Raw genomic sequence first — 19,677 nt, 5'->3', positions numbered from 1 at the left:
GTGAGGGCTTTTCTGCAGGACGAGTTGTACTTTAGAACAACACCATTGCTTTCACCATACATACAGTGTACCGGAAAAAAATTCCAGGTGTGGTGAAATTGGAAAAAAAAGTGCGCTGCCACAATTGTTGTGGTTTTTTTTTTTTACTAAATTCACTGAATGCTAAAACTGACCTTTCGTTATGATTCACCAGGTCATTACAAGTTCGCAGATACCAAACATGTCTAGGTTCTTTTTTATTTAAGTGGTGAAAAAAAAATCTAAAGTTTGTAAAAATATATATAGAGATACCGTATATATGACGGCATTTTCTGTGACCCGCAGCATCTCCATTTTTCAGGATCCTGTGCTGGGTGAGGGATTATTTCTTGTGCAGCTAGCTGACATTTTGAGGGATACAATGTTTGGATTGCATGTTATTGTATTTTATCGTAATGTTGCAGCAATCAAACAACGTAATTCTAGAGTTTTAATTTTTCATCTTGTTACGCTGTTTAACAATTGGATTATTTTTATATTTTAATAGATCAGGTGTTTCTGAACGGTGTGATACCAAATATGTGTATTTTTTATTTTTTTTATTTTAAATGAGGCAAAAGGGGGTAATTTGAACTTTTATATTTTAAAAACTTTTTTTGTACACTTTTACCGGTTTCCTTACTAGACTTGAAGCTGCGATCATCTGATCGCTTGTACTAAACATAGCAAGGCATCAGCCCTGATCAGCTATGACAAGCACGGTGGTCTTCTCCTGCAGACCACCGGTTGTCATGCCAACCCCTTAGCGCCCTTCAATCATGTGATGGGGCGCCGATGGGCAGAGTTAAGTGACACTTCTGGTGCATGCATGTTAAATGCCGCTGTCAAGACATTGAGAACGCCATTTAACATGTGAACAGCCATGGGTTGATTGTAATTCCACCTGCGGCTGTTTGGGGCACATGACAGATGATCAAATTAGCTGTCATGTGCCTGAAAAGATGCGGGCTTAGCACCAGAGCCCAAATCAAAGGAAGGGGCGGCCTATGGCATATAGGTACGTCATAGGTCGTAAAGGGGTTAAGCTTGTTTTTTACTATTTGCCATTGCCAATTTGCAGGAAATCAAAAGAAATTTATCACCAGGTTTTTTCTATCCTATCTGAGAGGAGCATGATGAGGGGCAGAGACACGAATTATAGCAATGTGTCACTTATTGGGCTGCTTGCTGCAGTTTTGATAAAATCACTGTTTTATCTGCTGCAGATCTATCAGCTCTCTGGATGCTGAGCTCTGTCTAACCCCTACTCACAACACTGATTGGCAGCTTTTATGTACAATGTGCATAGGCAGAAAGCTGACAATTAGTGGTGATACCAGGGTTGTACAGAGTTTATTAGCATGCAGATTTAACTGGCAGCAGGTTTACTAGTCCTCTAGTGATAATTTTCTGCTTATAAAACAGTGATTTTACCTAAACTACAGCAATCAGCCAAGTAAGTAACACATCACTGGAATCAGGGTCTCTCTCACTACATTATGATGCTGTCAGATTAGGTGGCAAAAATATAGTGACAGACTCCCTTTAAGACCAATTTTAAACATGTGCATTACTGGTGAAGATGCTGACTAGACTATGTGTTCAATGACAAACAGAATATTAGGGATCTGTGATGCTTTCAGATCAGCTCATAAAAGTCACGGATCTTGCACCTATAATACAAACGGAGTAATGCAGTGTACCCTTACTACACATGATTGATAGTGGCCTAACTTCTATTCATTAAACCTTGCTGTGCTTTTCATATACTTAACCCCTTACTGCCATCGGACGGTACAATACGTCCGATGGCAGTACCCCCCACTTTGATGTGGGCTCCGGTGGTGAGCCCGCATCAAAGCTGGGACATATCAGCTGTTTTGAGCAGCTGTCATGTGCCCACAATACGCGCGGGTGGAATCGCGATCCACCCACTCCTATTAAACTAGTTAAATGCCGCTCTCAAACTCTGACAGCGGCATTTAACGCACGTTTCCGTCCATTGGGCCGGAAATATACGCACCGCTGACCGTCACGTGATTGGGGGTCATTGGTTTGTCAGCATAACAACCAGAGGATTCCTTTAGACCTCTATGGTTGTTGATGCCGGATTGCTATGAGCACCACCCTGTGGTCAGTGCTCATAGCAATGCAGTAATTCTGCTACATAGAGGTGATCTGAGTATCGCCTCAATGTAGCAGAGCTGATCAAGTTGTGGCAGCTTCTAGCCTCCCATGGAGACTATTGAAGCATGCCAAAAGTTAAAGTAAAATTGTTTTAAAAATACAAAAAAATAAAAATATCTAAAAGTTTAAATCACCCCCTTTTCGCCCTATTCCAAATAAAACAATAAAAAAAAAAAATCAAACCAACACATATTTGGTATCTCCGCATTCAGAATCGCCTGGTATCTCCGCATTCAGAATCGCCCAATCAATAAAAAAAGGATTAGCCTGATTGCTAAACGGCATAATGAGAAAAAAATCTAAACACCAGAATTACGTTTTTTTTGGTCACCGAGACATTGCATTAAAATGCAATAACGGGCGATCAAAACAACATATCTGCACAAAAGTGATATCATTAAAAACGTCAGCTCAGTGCACAAAAAATAAGCCCTCACCCGACCCCAAATCATGAAAAATTGAGTCGCTACAGGTCTTACATGTCTCGGAGAATTGTGCTTTTTTTTTAGCAAATTTTGGAATTTATTTTCACCACTTAAGATAAGAGAGAGCATAGACATGTTTAGTGTCTATGAACTCGTAATGACCAGGAGAACCATAATGGCAGGTCAGTTTTAGCATTTAGTGAACCTAGTGAACTGTGGGATTGCAATTTTTTTGCAATTTCACCGCACTTGGAATTTTTTTCCCGTTTTTGGGTACACAACATGGTAAATCCAATGGTGTCGTTCAAAAGTACAACTTGTCCCGCAAAAAATAAGCCCTCACACGGCCATACTGACGGAAAAATAAAAAAGTTATGGCTCTGGAAGGAAGGGGAGCAAAAAACGAAAAAGCAAAACCGAAAAAAGCTCAGGGAGTGAAGGGTTTAACAGGTCATCTAAAACTAACATAGGCTTTTAGGATTAAAACTAATCTATTAAATGTAATAATATAACATCTTTTGTAGATATAATTAAAAAGTCCTTCACGTTTCCTCTCTAATCTATGTGCTTTATTTTATTTTTCTTACCCACTTCTGGATTGATGACATTTCATTTGAGAATTCCCAGTGTTTGCTGGGATACCCAATAGGACGTCATCAGGGGCCTGGGGTTAATTCCGCAGAGTCTGGGCCCACCTTCAAACAAAGCTTAATCAGTGCTGTCCATTTCAGTTGCTGGGCTAGTCCCTGCTGTATTGTGAATGCGTTGGTTGTCAATTCTGACGTATGCTCAGCACAAGGCTCCTTAAACTGTGCAATATTCCTTTTCAATGCGCAGTGACAATGATCTCCCTTGCTGGCTGTAATAAGAAGTGATCAGTGCACTGTCAGTATGCATTGTAAAGACAGAATGAGGGGAGCAGGGAAAGCAGAGACCAACCAAAAAAACCCTTTTAGAAGTGTGTGTTTCCAATAAGGCTGCCACAGAGAAGTATTAAAAATAAAAGCTTCATCTTGTATCATCTGATATGAGATTCATGTTGTCTGAACCATGGGCAGCATGAATCAAACACTGGCTGCCTTAGGCTGGTTTCAGATTTGCGCTTTTTACATGCAGCGCACGGCGCCGCTAAGCCCCGTCCCCTACCTGCCCCATCCGGTCATCGCTTCCTACTATCGCACACGGCTTGCATGCGATCTGCGCACCCTATCTTTAGCATAGGGTGCGCAGACCGTACGCTAGTAGGATTTTGGCATGCGCTGAGCACTTTTGAAGGTGCGCTGAGAGCGCCAAAATGCAACATGGTGCGTTCGGCGCACCTTCAAAAGTGCAGCGGGGGACCTGACTGAACGGCAGAGAGGTATGGATATTGTTGCTTTTTTATTTTTTGTTTTTTTTTACAGGACAACAAGGGATTCTTTTGGATTAGCAGAATAATACATTTGGTCAAAATCTTTGTGTGATTATTTCATTAAAAGACTTTTTAATTAAAGTGTGTCTTTTTTAACTCTTTACTACTATATGATTAATAATGGAGAGGTGTCTTATTGACACCTCTCCATTATTAACCCGGCTTAATGTCACCTTTCAATAGCAAGGTGACACTAAACCATTATTATTAACTCATGAGCCACTGCTAAAGGCAATGGGAATAGAGAGGCTAAGTGTCAGAAAAGGCACATCTTATAGATGGCGCCTTTTCTGGGGTGGCTGGGGGCAGATTTTTTTCAGCCGGGGGGCAAAAACAATGGTCCCTCTCTAGGCTATTAATATCTGCCCTCACTCTCTGGATTTCCCTCTCTGGCGGAGAAATTACAGCGGGAGCCCATGCAATTTTTTTCAGCGAATTTACCCGTTAATTTAACACCTACATGTCCAAAATTTTACACACAAACCCTAATCTAATTATTAGTCAGACATATAAAAAACGAAATGAAATGGTTTACTGTATGTAAACCATGAGTCATTTCATTTCGGGTTTTGAAATAATTTTACAGAAGCCCGCTGTCATGATCACGCGCGACTGGACACAACGCCTCCAGCAGGGCGAATATATATGACACGCGTGACCCTGGATACACCGCCTCCAGCAGGGCGAATTTAAATAATAACGCGTGCAGCCGGATACACCGCCTCCAGCAGGCGAATTTCAGTAGTACACGTAAGTCTGGATACACCGCCTCCAGGAGGGCAAATTTAAGAATAAAGGGGAAAACCAGGGAAACAATTACAATGGTGGCCCTGCGATAGGGAACGGGGATGTGGAGACCTCCTGCACTCCCCTGAGTCAGTGTCTCTACACTCCTAACGATCCCTAGGCCAGTTCCGCACCGGGCGCCGATCAGGATACCTAATATCCCTAGCTCGCCCTGCACCTAGCCCTTTCTAGTGAAGTGGACGGTGCAGACACTAATCCACTGCACTAACACACACATAAGGAAAAGAGACAAACAGGGTACACCACTTAGCTTTGCTCTGTTGCTAATGCTCCCAGCAACAGAGTCCAACACCTGAGTGCATCTTCCTCCGACCGTGTCTAACACCTGAGTGCAGCTTTACAGCAACAGCGTCCATCGCGCGAGTGCCACCTTGGAGCAACAGAGTCCAGCACTGAAGTGCAGCTGTCCAGCAACAGAGTCCAGCAACTGAGTGCAGCTTTCCAGCAACAGAGTCCAGCAACTGAGTGCTACACCATAGCTGCCACTCCACCAAGCTTTGCAGGAACTCCTCACTGACACCATAGCAGCCACTCCACCAAGCTATGCAAGACCTCCACACTGACACCATAGCTGCCACTCCAGGACTCTGACTGAGCTGCTCGGGAATCTCTCCTCCAGCTCTTTCCTTCACCAAGGATGGTTGGAAAAGACCAATAATATCACCAACAGTGAGTGAGCACTGAGCACAACTGACACACCTTTATTGAGCAATCACACCTGTTAGTGATTCCCATGCAATACTAGAACTAAAAACACCAGTACAATGACCATAACGGCCACCGGGAGCAAAAACCAACCTTAAGCTCACAGCTTAAGGAAAAAAAAAAGGTTACTTTGTGCATTTATCTGTCAGATCCAACCTGGATCATGACACCGGCAATTGATTTAGTGGCTATTCTGCTATGCAGTACTCTATGAAATATAAATCTACATATATATATACTAGCTGAAGAGCCCGGCGCTGCCCGGGCATAGTAACTAACTGTGGTTAGTTGTAGCAAATTATAATTATCCTCCATCCCATAGTCCCGTGCCAATATACCCATCACACATCCTCCATCCCATAGTCCCATGCCCATATACCCATCACACATCCTCCATCCCATAGTCCCGTGCCCATACACCCATCATACATATTCTCCATCCCATAGTCAAGTGCCCATATAACCATCATACATATCCACCATCCCATAGGCCCGTGCCCATATACCCATCATACATATCCTCCATCCCATAGGCCCGTGCCCATATACCCATCATACATATCCTCCATCCCATAGTCTAGTGCCCATATACCCATCACACATCCTCCATCCCATAGTCCCATGCCCATACACCCATCATACATATTCTCCATCCCATAGCCAAGTGCCCATATAACCATCATACATATTCTCCATCCCATAGTCCCATGCCCATATACCCATCATACATATTCTCCATCCCATAGTCCAGTGCCCATATACCCATCATACATATTTGCCATCCCATAGTCGAGTGCCCATATACCCATCACACATCCTTCATCTCATAGTCCCATGCCCATATACCCATCATACATATCCTCCATCCCATAGTCCCGTGCCCATATACCCATCATACATATCCGCCATCTCATAGTCCCGTGCCCATATACCCGTCATACATATCCTCCATCCCATAGTCCAATGCCCATATACCCATCACACATCCTCCATCCCATAGTCCCGTGCCCATATACATATCCGCCATCCCAGAGTCCCGTGCCCATATACCGTCAAACATATCCTCCATCCCATAGTCAAGTGCCCATATACCCATCACACATCCTCCATCCCATAGTCCCGTGCCCATATACATATCACACATCCTCCATCCCATAGTCAACCATTATGACATCATAATGAGCGGCGGCGGGGCTTGCAAACTATGATGACATCAGCGTCGCCATGGCAACCGTTGTGACATCATAATGAGGGGCGGGGCTTGATACGCACACACTGCTTCCCCAGTATGCAAATAGGGGCATTATGACATCATAATGAGGGGCGGGGCTTGACGCGCACACACTTTTTCCCCAGTATACAAATAGGGGCATTATGACATCATAATGAGGGGCGGGGCTTGACACGCACACACTTTTTCCCCCAGTATGTAGATAGGGACAAAATTGTTTGGTGAATTAGAACGCGCTGGGTTAAAATTTCACCTCACAACATAGCTTAGGACGCTCTCGGGGTCCAGACGTGTGACTGTGCTAAATTTTGTGGCTGTAGCTGCGACGGTGCGGATGCCTATCCCGGACATACACACACACACACACACACACACACACACACACACACACATACATACACACTTTGAGCTTTATATATTAGATATACACGTGTCTCAATATATGTATTCTATGTGTTTATATCTATTCTTTCTATTCTTTATTAAACATGTCAGTGTGATTTTTACTGTATCGCAAAATGAATTGCCGGATTTTGTTAGTTAAAGGACAACAGTGCGTATTTCTTGCAAGTCACACGTCTGGTCCTTGTGTAATCTGTAGTTTTCTCGCCCCCCCCATAGACTTGCATTGGCGTATTACGGGCATAATATGCTGACAATCGCAGCATGCTGTGATTTTCTCAGCCCGTATAATACGGCCAAGAAAAAAAATCGAATGATAGGAGCTGCCCCATAGATTAACATTGTTCCAAGTGCTATGCATTGTTTTTGCGCATAGCACTCGTCCGTATTTCTTGCTAGCGTGACTCCGGTCTTATACTGAAATGCTGCAGTGTTTCAAAGAAGACATATGGTACCTTGAAAAGCTGTTCAGGAGCTAAGCATCTCGAATGACTAGTCCAAGGCAGGTCCCCGGTAGCTTCTCCACGCCCTGCTCCCCTAGGCTGACATGTCTCTGCCTAAAAATACACATATAGAGAGCATGAATCTCATTTCTGGTTTCCGTTAATTAAATTGGACACATCTATAAGTGCCTGACTGTAGGAATTTCTTTTTATTCTATGCCATAAATCTCTGGTTCTAGTTCCCACCTTTATCCTTTGCCTTTAATAAAACCATATTTACAGTCATGGCCAAAAGTTTTGAGAATGACACAAATATTAATTTTTACAAAGTCTACTGCTTCATTTTTTTTAATGGCAATTTGCATATACTCCAGAATGTTATAAAGAGTGATCAGCTTAACAGCAATTACTTGCAAAGTCAATATTTGCCTAGAAAATGAACTTTATCCCCCAAAACACATTTCAACATCATTGCAGCCCTGCCTTAAAAGGACCAGCTAACATCGTTTCAGTGATTGCTCCATTAACACAGGTGTGGGTGTTGATGAGGATAGGGCTGGAGATCAATCTGTCATGATTAAGTAAGAATGACACCACTGGACACTTTAAAAGGAGGCTGGTGCTTGGCATCATTGTTTCTCTTCTGTTAACCATGGTTATCTCTAAAGAAACATGTGCAGTCATCATTGCACTGCACAAAAATGGCCTAACAGGTAAGAGTATCGCAGCTAGAAAGATTGCACCTCAGTCAACAATCTATCGCATCATCAAGAACTTCAAGGAGAGAGGTTCCCTTGTTGCCAAAAAGGCTCCAGGGCGCCCAAGGAAGACCAGCAAGCACCAGGACCGTCTCTTAAAAGTGTTTCAGCTGCGGGATCGGGCTACCAGCAGTGCAGAGCTTGCTCAGGAATGGCAGCAGGCAGGTGAGAGTGCATCTGCACGCACTGTGAGGCGGAGACTCTTGGAGCAAGGCCTGGTCTCAAGGAGGGCAGCAAAGAAGCCACTTCTCTCCAGGAAAAACATCATGAACAGACTGATATTCTGCAAGAGGTACAGGGAGTGGACTGCTGAGGACTGGGGTAAAGTCATTTTCTCTGATGAATCCCCTTTTCAATCAACAATGCCTTTTTCAACATGATGGAGCACCTTGCCATAAAGCAAAGGTGATAACTAAATGGCTCAGGGAACAAAACATAGAGATTTTGGGACCATGGCCTGGAAACTCCCCAGATCTTAATCCCATTGAGAACTTGTGATCAATCATCAAGAGACAGGTGGACAAACAAAAACCTTCAAATTCAGACAAAATAAAAGCATTGATTTTGCAAGAATGGACTGCTATCAGTCAGGATTTGATCCAGAAGTTGATTGAGAGCATGCCAGGGAGAATTGCTGAGGTCCTGAAGAAGAAGGGTCAACACTCCAAATATTGACTTGCTGCATTAACTCATTCTAACTGTCAATATAACCTTTTGCTACTCATAATATGATTGCAATTATATTTCTGCATGTGATAAAAACATCTGACAAACACACATAAAAACCAGAGGCCAGCAGATCATGTGAAAATATAATATTTGTGTCATTCTCAAAACTTTTGGCCATGACTGTACAGCTTTATCACATGCACTTTTCTCTTGTTTATTTTTTTAAATCAAAAGTTATATGTTGTAAACTTATTACAATTGTACTTTTTAACCTGAAAGCTGATTGCAAAATGAATAATAAATGTGTGGCATTACTTTCCTTATACGTAATTATTAAACTAAAATGAAATGCATCAAACAATCCTTTGTAGCCCATCAGGATGTAAAGTCACAGTTTCTTTCATAGCATAAGCCACAGCTGTACATCGTTATGAAAAGAAAAATATTACAATGTGCAAAACAAACCCACAGGCATAAAAACCCAACCGATCACACAGTAATCCCCTGCACAACGAGTGTTAGTAACAATCCAAAATAGATCTAATATGTTTTTTGGACTGTGAGTGGCATTTTTTAACAAGTAAAAAACTTGCTGAAAAGTCTCTGTGTTTTATAGTCTTCAGTGAAACTCTAGACTCGCCTGACTGTGAGCTGGCGAACCTGTCACCTTGCAGAACATGGCCAGATTTTGTTCTTATTTTATTTCTGCTGCTCCCCTGAGTATTCTGCTTTTTGGTTATCTGTCATATGTTGGCTTTTACAAGGGGCTGTGGCTTAGAGAATTCTCTGGCCGTGTTTGGGCTCCTCTGTGAGAAACAACCCCCTTGGTAAAGACCACAAGATTCAGCACTAAATAAAAAGCCCATATCTCTGGAGCCAAATGGCGCATTAAAAAAAAAAAAAAAACAACAAAAAAACCTGAATACTCAGGAGGGCAGAGAGGAAAATAGAGCAAAAACTGGCCACTTTTGATCCGGTGACAGGTCCTCTGTAATCTTTGAGCTGAGCACTCACCAAGTGCCTTGCTGGAGTGGAAGAATGGTTCATCATATGTCAACCTGGAAATCCATCCTTTGGGCTCTTTCCCACGTCCGTGCATTCGGGTGCCATGTCTAATCGCAATGCATGGACTGACCGCGGCTTTCCTAACCTGAGCGTGACAGCTTGCTACTTCAGTGAAGCTGTCACGCACGGTTCATGAGCGGCACAGTCAGTCCGTGCATTGCGATCCAAGATTGAAACCATGATCACGGACATCTGAAAGAGCCCTTATAGGTTAAGACCGCTATATCAGAACTAGGGCTGGAAAAATTCTTGGTGTACATGTTAAAGCGCATATATTCTGTAATAATGGCACCACATTTACAAATTGATTTTCATTTAGCAGGAGGCTTGGCTATAGTCAATGGGAGCTGCTCTACATATTCACATACAGCTCTGTCTGCGCAGGATAAATGCTACACAGGGAGAATATTACAGAAAATCAGTTTACTCTTACTACACATATGGGGCTGGCAGCAATAGCAATTATGATGTGACTGAGTATTTAGGTGACATGTTGTAAAAAGTCATTACCAAGGTAACACACCAAGCTTATATTTTATCCAAAATCAATGTACTTGTGGCCATCGTGAACTTTGGTACAAGTCTTTCAAGTCTGGAAAACACTGTAATTATTCTCTATCCTAGTTCGTTCCTCCCCAGAAGTCAGAGAAATGAAACTTGGACTTCATACAACTTGGAATTCCCCTTTGCACACAGCATAGTTATGTTATCTCATCCACCCACACAGGCACACATCCCTTTTCTTCCGCCTTGGAACTTTAACTATTTCATAGCTTTCAAACATAACACGAGTATGGTAGTTAACAGCGGATAAAACTATCCAAAAAGCTGGGATTACTTTAACAACTTCACAGTTTTCTGCCTATATGTACGACTCTTAACAGTCTGACACACATCCCCAAGGCTATGTTCACACGTTGCATCTTTGCGGTGTTTTTTTAATGCAAATTTTAACCTGTGTTTTACAGGTCCAGCAAAGGCTATGAGATTTCAGAATTCTCATGCACATATTGCCTTTTTAATAAGCTTGAAAACGGCTGCGTTTTTGCAAACTGCAGCATGTCACTTCTTTCAGAGTTTTTTCACCCACAGAAAGTAATAGGTATGTGCAAAAATGCAGCAAAAAACATAGATGTTAGGTTTTGCTGCATTTTTGGTGCAAAAACCTTAAGAAAGGATTTTTCGGGGGCACCAAACTTTTATCAACATGCACAAGAGACAACAAAAATGCAGCAAAACCAGCTTTTTGTAAGCAGCTTCTTTACGGCCAAAAGAGCAGGTTTTTTTGCCTGTGGGAAAAAAAACGCAGCAAAAACGCAACTTGTGAACACAGCCTAATTTATGTTCCCACGATAATCTTTTGGTGTTGCAGAATGTCTGCACCTGTTTTGTTAATTAGGTTACTTGAGTACTTTTCATTGCATTTTTGAGTCTGTTTTTTAACGCGTTTCTAATGCTGCAGTTTTTGTCCCTTTTTGGTATCTTATTCTTTAAATGAAGTTTGTTTTAGATACTTCCTCACATTTGGCTTGGACAAAACTTTATTGATATAGTAATGTGTCACAGTGGAAATGCATTAAAACTTCACATGTGTTTTCATCTGTGAATTTTCTGCATCTACTGCAATTCTATGGGCAAAATCTGCACATAAAACTCGCTGAATCTGCAAGAGAAACTGTCATGTTGCGGATTTGAAACGCACACCGCAGGTCAGTTACAAACTTTTCCAATTATTAGAGATGGTTCGCACACAATCTACACTCCTCAGCACTGAAATTGCAATACCAAGGAAAGTCAGGGAATTATTGAAATCACAGGATGGATAGGCTTGTTAATGATATGCAAATAATGAAAAAATAAAGACAAAATGAAAAATAATGAAAAAGTTAAGACAAAATAGAAAAAATCAATCTTGATTTATTAAGTTTCGAGCATGAGCGCCAAGCACAGAAATCCCAGTACTTATACACTTTGGCTGCTATCAATGAGGTTATTCATAGTTGTCTCAAGAATGTTCTGCCACGCTGAATCCATTTGGGCACACAAATCATTGCTCTCTTTACAATTGCCGACTAATGACTTACCAAATGTGTGCAATGAGAGACAAGTCCAGAGATGCTGCAGGTCAGGATAGCGCAATTAGGCCATGCAGACTGTTCACAGTAGCATGAGCAACATACGGCCTGGCTTTGTTGTCCTGGAAATCGGTTCCTGGAAGAGTTTGGAGAAATGGCCGTACCACTGGTTCCACGACCAAATCAGTGTAACTTTGAGCTGTCCGTGTACCTGGAATGAACACGAGAGCAGTCCAGCTAATGTACATTATGCCATCCCACAACATACTTCCAGGAGTAGGGCCAAGGTGAGGTTCCATTATAAAACCTTCTTCATTGACCTCATGCCACGCCTCTCAAAGGCTATCATGGTACAAAGCAAGACAGTAATGGAGGCTTGAATGAAGGTTTATTCTCTTCAGGAACCATTGGAACGGCCATTTGTCCAAAGTGTCTTAGGAAGTGTTTTTCAACTTGGCAACACCAGGCCACATGTTGCTTCAGCTACCATGGGCAGTCTGCATGACCTAAACGTGCTACCATGGCCTGCAGCATCTTCGGACTTGTCTCCCATCAACCCATCAAGCACATCTTGGATGTAATTGGTTGGCAATTGCAAAGGAAGCTGCCAACAGGGGATCTTGATGATTTGCCTAAGTGCATTCTGCATGGCAGAACTGTCCTCAGACAACCATTAATAACCTCATTGATAGCAGCCAAGGCATATGCTAAATATAGATTATAAGTGGCTAACCTTATAAATTATATAGTAACCCTAGGACAATTACCACACTTATGGCTGTGACAGTTCTTCCACCCTTCTACTGCTCCCTGATTTCAAACTCTATAAAAATGGATGTTGACTAAACAATTACCTGTAACATGGTTTCTTGTACAGGAGTTGCATCTACATTGAGTAAAGAAGAGGAAAGACAATTAACATTTTAACCATGCAAGTAAAATTCTGCATTATAGTTAACAATTAGGGTGTCTCTACATGTAGAGCTTTATGTCATGCAGCCAAGAGTCACAAGTTTAAATTGCTGTAGTTTTACGATGTGGGCTTTTGGCGCATAACTTGGACAGCTGAAGTGCACAGTGTCACTGTGCTTCAGTAGTCCAAACCACATATCCAAAAATCAAAATACAAAAGCCACAGCAATCAGAGGTAAAACAAGTGGGATTTTTGTTGAATAATTCTCCAGTGTACAGGACAAACTGCTATATGTACCGATATCAGTCAACATTCTCACTACTCACCGCTGTACGCCTCACTTGGTAAAAAAGGTTTGTACGCCGCACTTGGTAAAAAAGGTTGTGCCATAATTAGGACATTTCTGTGTTAGTTGAGGCAAAATAGTGATAAAAAATGAATGTGTAGTATTCCCATATGATAACACTGGGTAACAATATGATAATACTACACATTTACGCCTGTTGTACACATCTGTATGTTCATACATTAAGCATGCCAAAATCCTTGTATACTTCTAAAATAACAAACACGAGTTGCTGAATTGGCTGCAGAGGTGATGTGTGCTGTAGTTGTGACATCACCTCTGCACCCAGCAAACAAACACTAGATCAGAGATAGATAGACCCTGCAAGTGTGAATACAATTTGTTTGCTATTTTAGATTGATAAAAGCATTTGGGCACATATGTTTTATTGTGGAAAATCCATTTAACAGTGGTGGCCCTACTTGTCAGACCCCAATCATACTAAATCAAGAGCTTATGGTGCCTTCTTTCATGGCTATCCCTCTTTCAATTACAAATACCAGTTCAGATCAGGTAAGTGTGTAACTGATTTCAATAAGAAGAGTGGCGTTTGATGCTGTCGAACCACTAAATTAGATGGTTGCTAAATTCTTCTGAGAACAAAAGGAAGGATCTCCAAGCATTTAAAAAATGGCCCCAGTCACGTTATTCATCACTGCCACGTGTCAGGACGGACTGCAGTCTGAAGAAACAGAATCCGAGACCTATGCCTCAATAACAGAGGAGCTGTATCATAAGCACACATACGTCTGTGGGCCAAACAGAAGGGCTCTATCATCACAAGAAATAAATCTTCTCCTTGGCTGACTGAACACAAAGGATTATTTCTCCAGCCTCAGCTCTCCATGTGCAGTCATTCAGGGAAGAAGATATATTTCTCCGGTCACATGTATTTCCTTGGCTCACAGAGGTTAAAGTGTGCCTACCATACAGATCCTCTGACAGCTGAGACACATGTCTCATGAGCTGTGTTTCTCCAGACTGCAGCCTGTCTTAAAATGTGACTATGTCGGGCTGCCATTATAGCTATGGTTGCAACTGTTAAAGGCAGATTCTGTTAAAGGCAGATGTATAATACAGCTATCATTTGTATGGTATGGAGAAGGCTTAGCTCCTAAGCCCACCCCTTAAGCACGCACCCTTGCTGTGACATAATAGGTCATGGTGCATGAAGGGGATAACAGATCAAATAATATTACACAGCTGTTACCCACAGTATTTTTACTAAATACAGACTTAAATGGGGGTCATTCATTTCTTGTATAGCTCTAATAAATACACATCTGAGATTTGTTTCCATTTCGACATGAAGAGTCATTTCCTTTGCACCCTTGTCAATAATGCCCAGGTAAATTGAATATTGTTAATTAAACATTAGAGAGTCCACATTTTAATTCCAATATATGAGGGAATATAAACAGGAAAATCTTACCCTTTATGCTGCTGGCTGCTAACTGTGAATTCTAACGTCAAAAAAAGAATGGGAATGAAAAAGATATGATAATGAAATAAAATAAAAAGATATATCAAAGGAAAATATGCTGCATTGATTATAAATAAGGATAGGTGGACCAGTGGAAGTTTGGTTTCTGGCTCCTTGCCCAAACTTTTTAGAAAGTTCAGTTTAGGTACCAGAACAATATCCAAACTTCCCCCAGAACCCGAACCACATTGAAAATAATGGATACCTGAACTGCTAAGAAAAAAAAAAATTCTCTCTCTCACTGTGGAGACTCTCACTGGAATCTCTCTGGCCCCGGGAAAGTGAGTAAAGGAGTCGGAATAAGTAAATGACTGTTTGTTTGCTTTTTAAACAAACTGCAGCCCAGAAACAGGGGGTTTTATGAAACCAGGGTCATAGCAGGCAAGGTCTAAACATGCTGGGTACCTGCAATGTCCAATATCGCTTACAAGCTCTCTGACTGTCTTAAAAGGACATAGCCATCTTCTTAAATGGGTATTTTCAGATTTGTTTTACTAGCACTAACACTTTTGCATAATATTACTTCTTAAAATGGTCAACCATTCTTGTGATATTAACGTTTTTCACTTTTTTTGTTACAGCTTGTTGTTTTGGAGAGCGGCATATATTTTGCTATTTCAGCTTGTAAGATAAAGGAAACGGAAAAGATTTTAAATTAAAAATAAGAAATCATTCCATTTCTACCAAAAGCACTGGAAAGGCTGATAAACAATACTGAATTAGGAATATCGAGTGAATATATAAGTAAACGAAAACTGCTGGAAAAGCAGGGTAAAAACAAAGAAAAATAAAAAATATCCTTCACTAACCAAGAAATGTTCCTCGAGCATTGCTGGAAGACTTACCGTAGGACTGGTTATTCTAGGAAAAGAGGCAGATGCTGGAAGGGCATTGACATAAGGACCACCAACACAGACAGCATTATCTACAAGATAGTAATGAATCAATAAATACAACTGTAACTAATAAAGATTTAAAGGAAATTTATTAATAGGATCAACCCTCCTAATCAGTCTATATGGGCATGTAGGTCACAGGAGCTGAATAAAATTACACCTTGATATCTGCAATATGTCTTATGCCATAGAAATCTACATTTTTCTTAATATGTAAATGAGCCATTAAGATGTATGGGGCGGACACTGATCTCACTGAGAATCTGACTTCAGAGCTTGTAAATGAACTGGGGTGTTATCAGTGTGAGGAAACTGTCAGTCATTACATGTCTCACACTGGTAACGCTCCCTTTCATTTATAATAATCTCTGGAGGCAGATTCTCATGCAGATCAGTGTCCGGTCCATAGATCTTAACAGCTCATTTACATATTAAGAAAAAAGTGGATTTTTTTCTGGAATAAGACATCACATTGCAGATATCAGGGAATAATTTCTGTGACCTACATGTCTGTATAGACTGCTTAGGAGAGTTGATCCTAGTGACAGATACATTTTTGAAACTCTCCACTGATGTCCTTCACCCTTCAAACCTACATCCAAACATTACATAAAATTGAAATTGCCTGAAACATACTAAACATGACAGAGTGGCAATTACTCCATATTCCTTCCATCCCTGCCTACAGACAGTCGCATTACAAAAAGTTACATGAAAAGTTAGACAATACAGTCAAATGATTCACAGTACTATAGCTACATGGGTAAGACACTACAACACACCCCTGGTCATTATCCTTTCCAAGGATATGCCTTCTCCTCCACGCCCTACTAAAGTCACTATATTATAACATTGAGCTTACAGTTACCGAACGAATAGAAAAAAAGAAACATGTTCTATCATGGCCATCCGTTACCTTTGTGTTGGAATTTACGAATTCTATTTTTCAAGTCAACTCTGTGAATGGTCTCGAACATATTTTCTAACATATCCAATTTATTTGGCATTACTATTTGATTCTTCTCAAGCTCCACAATGAGAGACAAGAACGTCTGTGGAAAAATGGGAATAATTTACATACCGTACATTGCGATAAGCTCACAACTCAATAGATCCAGCTGTAAAATGAAGAGCAGGAGGCACGATGCATTACACATACAGTGCATTATATACATACAAACAATTGAAGTCATAAATTTACAAATATTTAGTTGAAGTCTGTAACCCCCTTGGAGTTTTCCCCCTCACTTTCCAAGAGTCAAGACTTTATTTTTTCGCCTGCATAGCAAAGACTGCAGGACAAGGTGACGTTCTGAAGGACAACAATCAATTTACCATATAATATACTGAGAAATTAGAAAAAATTCCAACTGGTGTGAACATTTAAAAAAAAAAAGTTTCTTTAGGTTCATTTTGTTTTTATTTAACCCCTTCACCCCCAAGGGTGGTTTGCACGTTCATGACCGGGTCAATTTTTACAATTCTGACCACTGTACCTTTATGAGGTCATAACTCTGGAACGCTTCCATGGATCCCGGTGATTCTGACATTGTTTTCTCGTGACATATTGTACTTTATGTTAGTGGTAAAATTTCATTCAAATAACTTGCGTTTATTTGTGAGAAAAACGGAAATTTGGCGAAAATTTCGCAATTTTCCAACTTTGAATTTTTATGCCCTTAAATCACAGAGATACGGCACACAAAAAACTAGATAAGTAACATTTCCCACATGTTTACTTTACATCAGCACAATTTTGGAACCAACATTTTTTTTGTTAGGAAGTTATAAGGGTTAAAAGTTGACCAGCGATTTCTCATTTTTACAACACCATTTTATTTTTAGGACCACACCACATTTGAAGCCACTTTGAGGGGTCTATATGATAGAAAATACCCAAAAGTGACACCATTCTAAAAACTGCACCCCTTAGGGTGCTCAAAACCACATTCAAGAAGTTTATTAACCCTTTAGGTGCGTCACAGGAATTTTTTTGAATATTTAAAAAAAAATGAACATCTAACTTTTTTCACAAAAAAAATATTTCAGGTTCAATTTTTTTTTATTTTACCAAGGGTAACAGGAGAAATTGGACTGCAAAAGTTATTGTGCAATTTGTCCTGAGTACGCTGATACCTGATATGTGGGGGGAACGACTGTTTCGGCGCATGGCAGAGCTCAGAATGGAAGGAGCACCGTTTGACTTTTTCAATGCAAAATTGGCTGGAATTCAGATCGGACGCCATGTCACGTTTGGAGAGTCCCTGATGTACCTAAACAGTGGAAACCCCCTACAAGTGACCCCATTTTGGAAACTAGAGCCCCCAAGGAACTTATCTAGATATGTGGTGAGAACTTTGAACCCACCAGGGCTTTACAGAAGTTTATAACGTACAGCGGTACAATTAAAAAATCATATTTTTTCCACAAAAATGATCTTTTCTCCCCAATTTTTATTTTCCCAAGGGTAACAGGACCCTAAAAGTTATTGTGCAATTTGTCCGGAGTACGCTGATACCCCACATGTGGGGGTAAACCACTATTTGGGCGCATGGCAGAGCTCGGAAGGGAAGCAGCACCATTTGACGTTTTTGGCTGGAATTGAGATCGGACATCATGTCGCGATTGGAAAACCCCTGATGTACCAAAACAGTGGAAACCCCCCACAAATGACACCATTTTGGAAACTAGACCCCCTAAGGAACTTATCTAGATGTGTGGTGAAAACTTTGAACCCCCAAGGGCTTCACAGAAGTTTATAACATACAGCCGTACAATTAAAAAATCATATTTTTTCCACAAAAATGATCTTTTCACCCTCAATTCTTATTTTTCCAAGGGTAACAGGACCCTAAAAGTTATTGTGCAATTTGTCCTGAATACGCTGATACCTCACATGTGGGGGTAAACCACTATTTGGGCGCATGGCAGAGCTCGGAAGGGAAGCAGCGCCATTTGACGTTTTTGGCTGGAATTGAGATCGGACACCATGTCGCGATTGGAAAACCCCTGATATACCTAAACAGTGGAAACCCCCCACAAATGACACCATTTTGTAAAATAGACCCCCCAAGGAACTTATCTAGATGTGTGGTGAGCACTTTGAACCGCCCAGTGCTTCACAGAAGTTTATAATGCCCGGGCATGAAAATAAAAAATTCGTATTTTTTCCACAAACATGATATTTTAGTCACCATTTTTTTATTTTCCCAAGGGTACCAGGAGAAATTGGACCCCAAAAGTTGTTGTCCAATTTGTCCTGAGTATGCTGATACCCCATATGTGGGAGAAAACTACTGTATGGGCACACGTCGGGGATCGGAAGGGAAGTAGTGACGTTTTGGAATGCAGACTTTGATGGAATGGTCTGCGGGTGTCATGTTGCCTTTGGAGAGCCCCTAATGTACCTAAACAGTGGAAACCCCCCACAAATGACCCCATTTTGAAAACTAGACCCCCCAAGGAACTTATCTAGATGTGAGGTGAGCACTTTGAACCCCCAAGGGCTTCACAGAAGTTTATAATGCCAGGGCATGAAAATAAAAAAATCGTATTTTTTCCACAAACATGATCAATTAGTCCTCAATTTTTTTATTTTCCCAAGGGTAACAGGAGAAATTGAACCCCAAAAGTTGTTGTCCAATTTGTTATGAGTACGCTGACACCCCATATGTGGGAGAAAACTACTGTATGGACACACGTCGGGGCTCGGAAGGGAAGCAGTGACGTTTTGGAATGCAGACTTTGATGGAATGGTCTGCGGGTGTCATGTGCGTTTGGAGAGCCCCTGATGTACCTAAACTATTGAAACTCCCCACAAGTGACCCTATTTTGGACACTAGA

At 41.1% G+C, this 19,677-nt stretch overlaps 1 protein-coding gene across 4 annotated transcripts in view; it reads right to left on the bottom strand.

The window, feature by feature from the left end:
* CFLAR (CASP8 and FADD like apoptosis regulator) overlaps positions 1–19,677 on the bottom strand; it is a 54,243-nt gene that overhangs the window by 9,547 nt on the left and 25,019 nt on the right. For 3 of the 4 annotated variants that reach the window (XM_073551477.1, XM_073551475.1, XM_073551476.1), the window contains exons 4-8: positions 16,751–16,886; positions 15,784–15,863; positions 14,888–14,918; positions 13,051–13,082; positions 7,642–7,743 (exon numbers count right to left, since the gene is read on the bottom strand). In XM_073551477.1, the coding sequence (XP_073407578.1) occupies positions 7,642–7,743; positions 13,051–13,082; positions 14,888–14,918; positions 15,784–15,863; positions 16,751–16,886 (381 nt within the window). The remainder of the gene's footprint in view (positions 1–7,641; positions 7,744–13,050; positions 13,083–14,887; positions 14,919–15,783; positions 15,864–16,750; positions 16,887–19,677) is intronic. The other variant, XM_073551478.1, reaches the window with a different exon arrangement.

This window comes from Dendrobates tinctorius, unplaced genomic scaffold, assembly GCF_039654945.1.
Source record: "Dendrobates tinctorius isolate UK_male_01 unplaced genomic scaffold, ASM3965494v1 ptg000177l, whole genome shotgun sequence".
In the NCBI taxonomy this organism is placed as follows: Eukaryota; Metazoa; Chordata; class Amphibia; order Anura; family Dendrobatidae; genus Dendrobates; species Dendrobates tinctorius.
The sequence above is the reverse complement of the archived record's forward strand: the minus strand, read 5'-3'. Positions and strand labels throughout refer to the sequence as shown.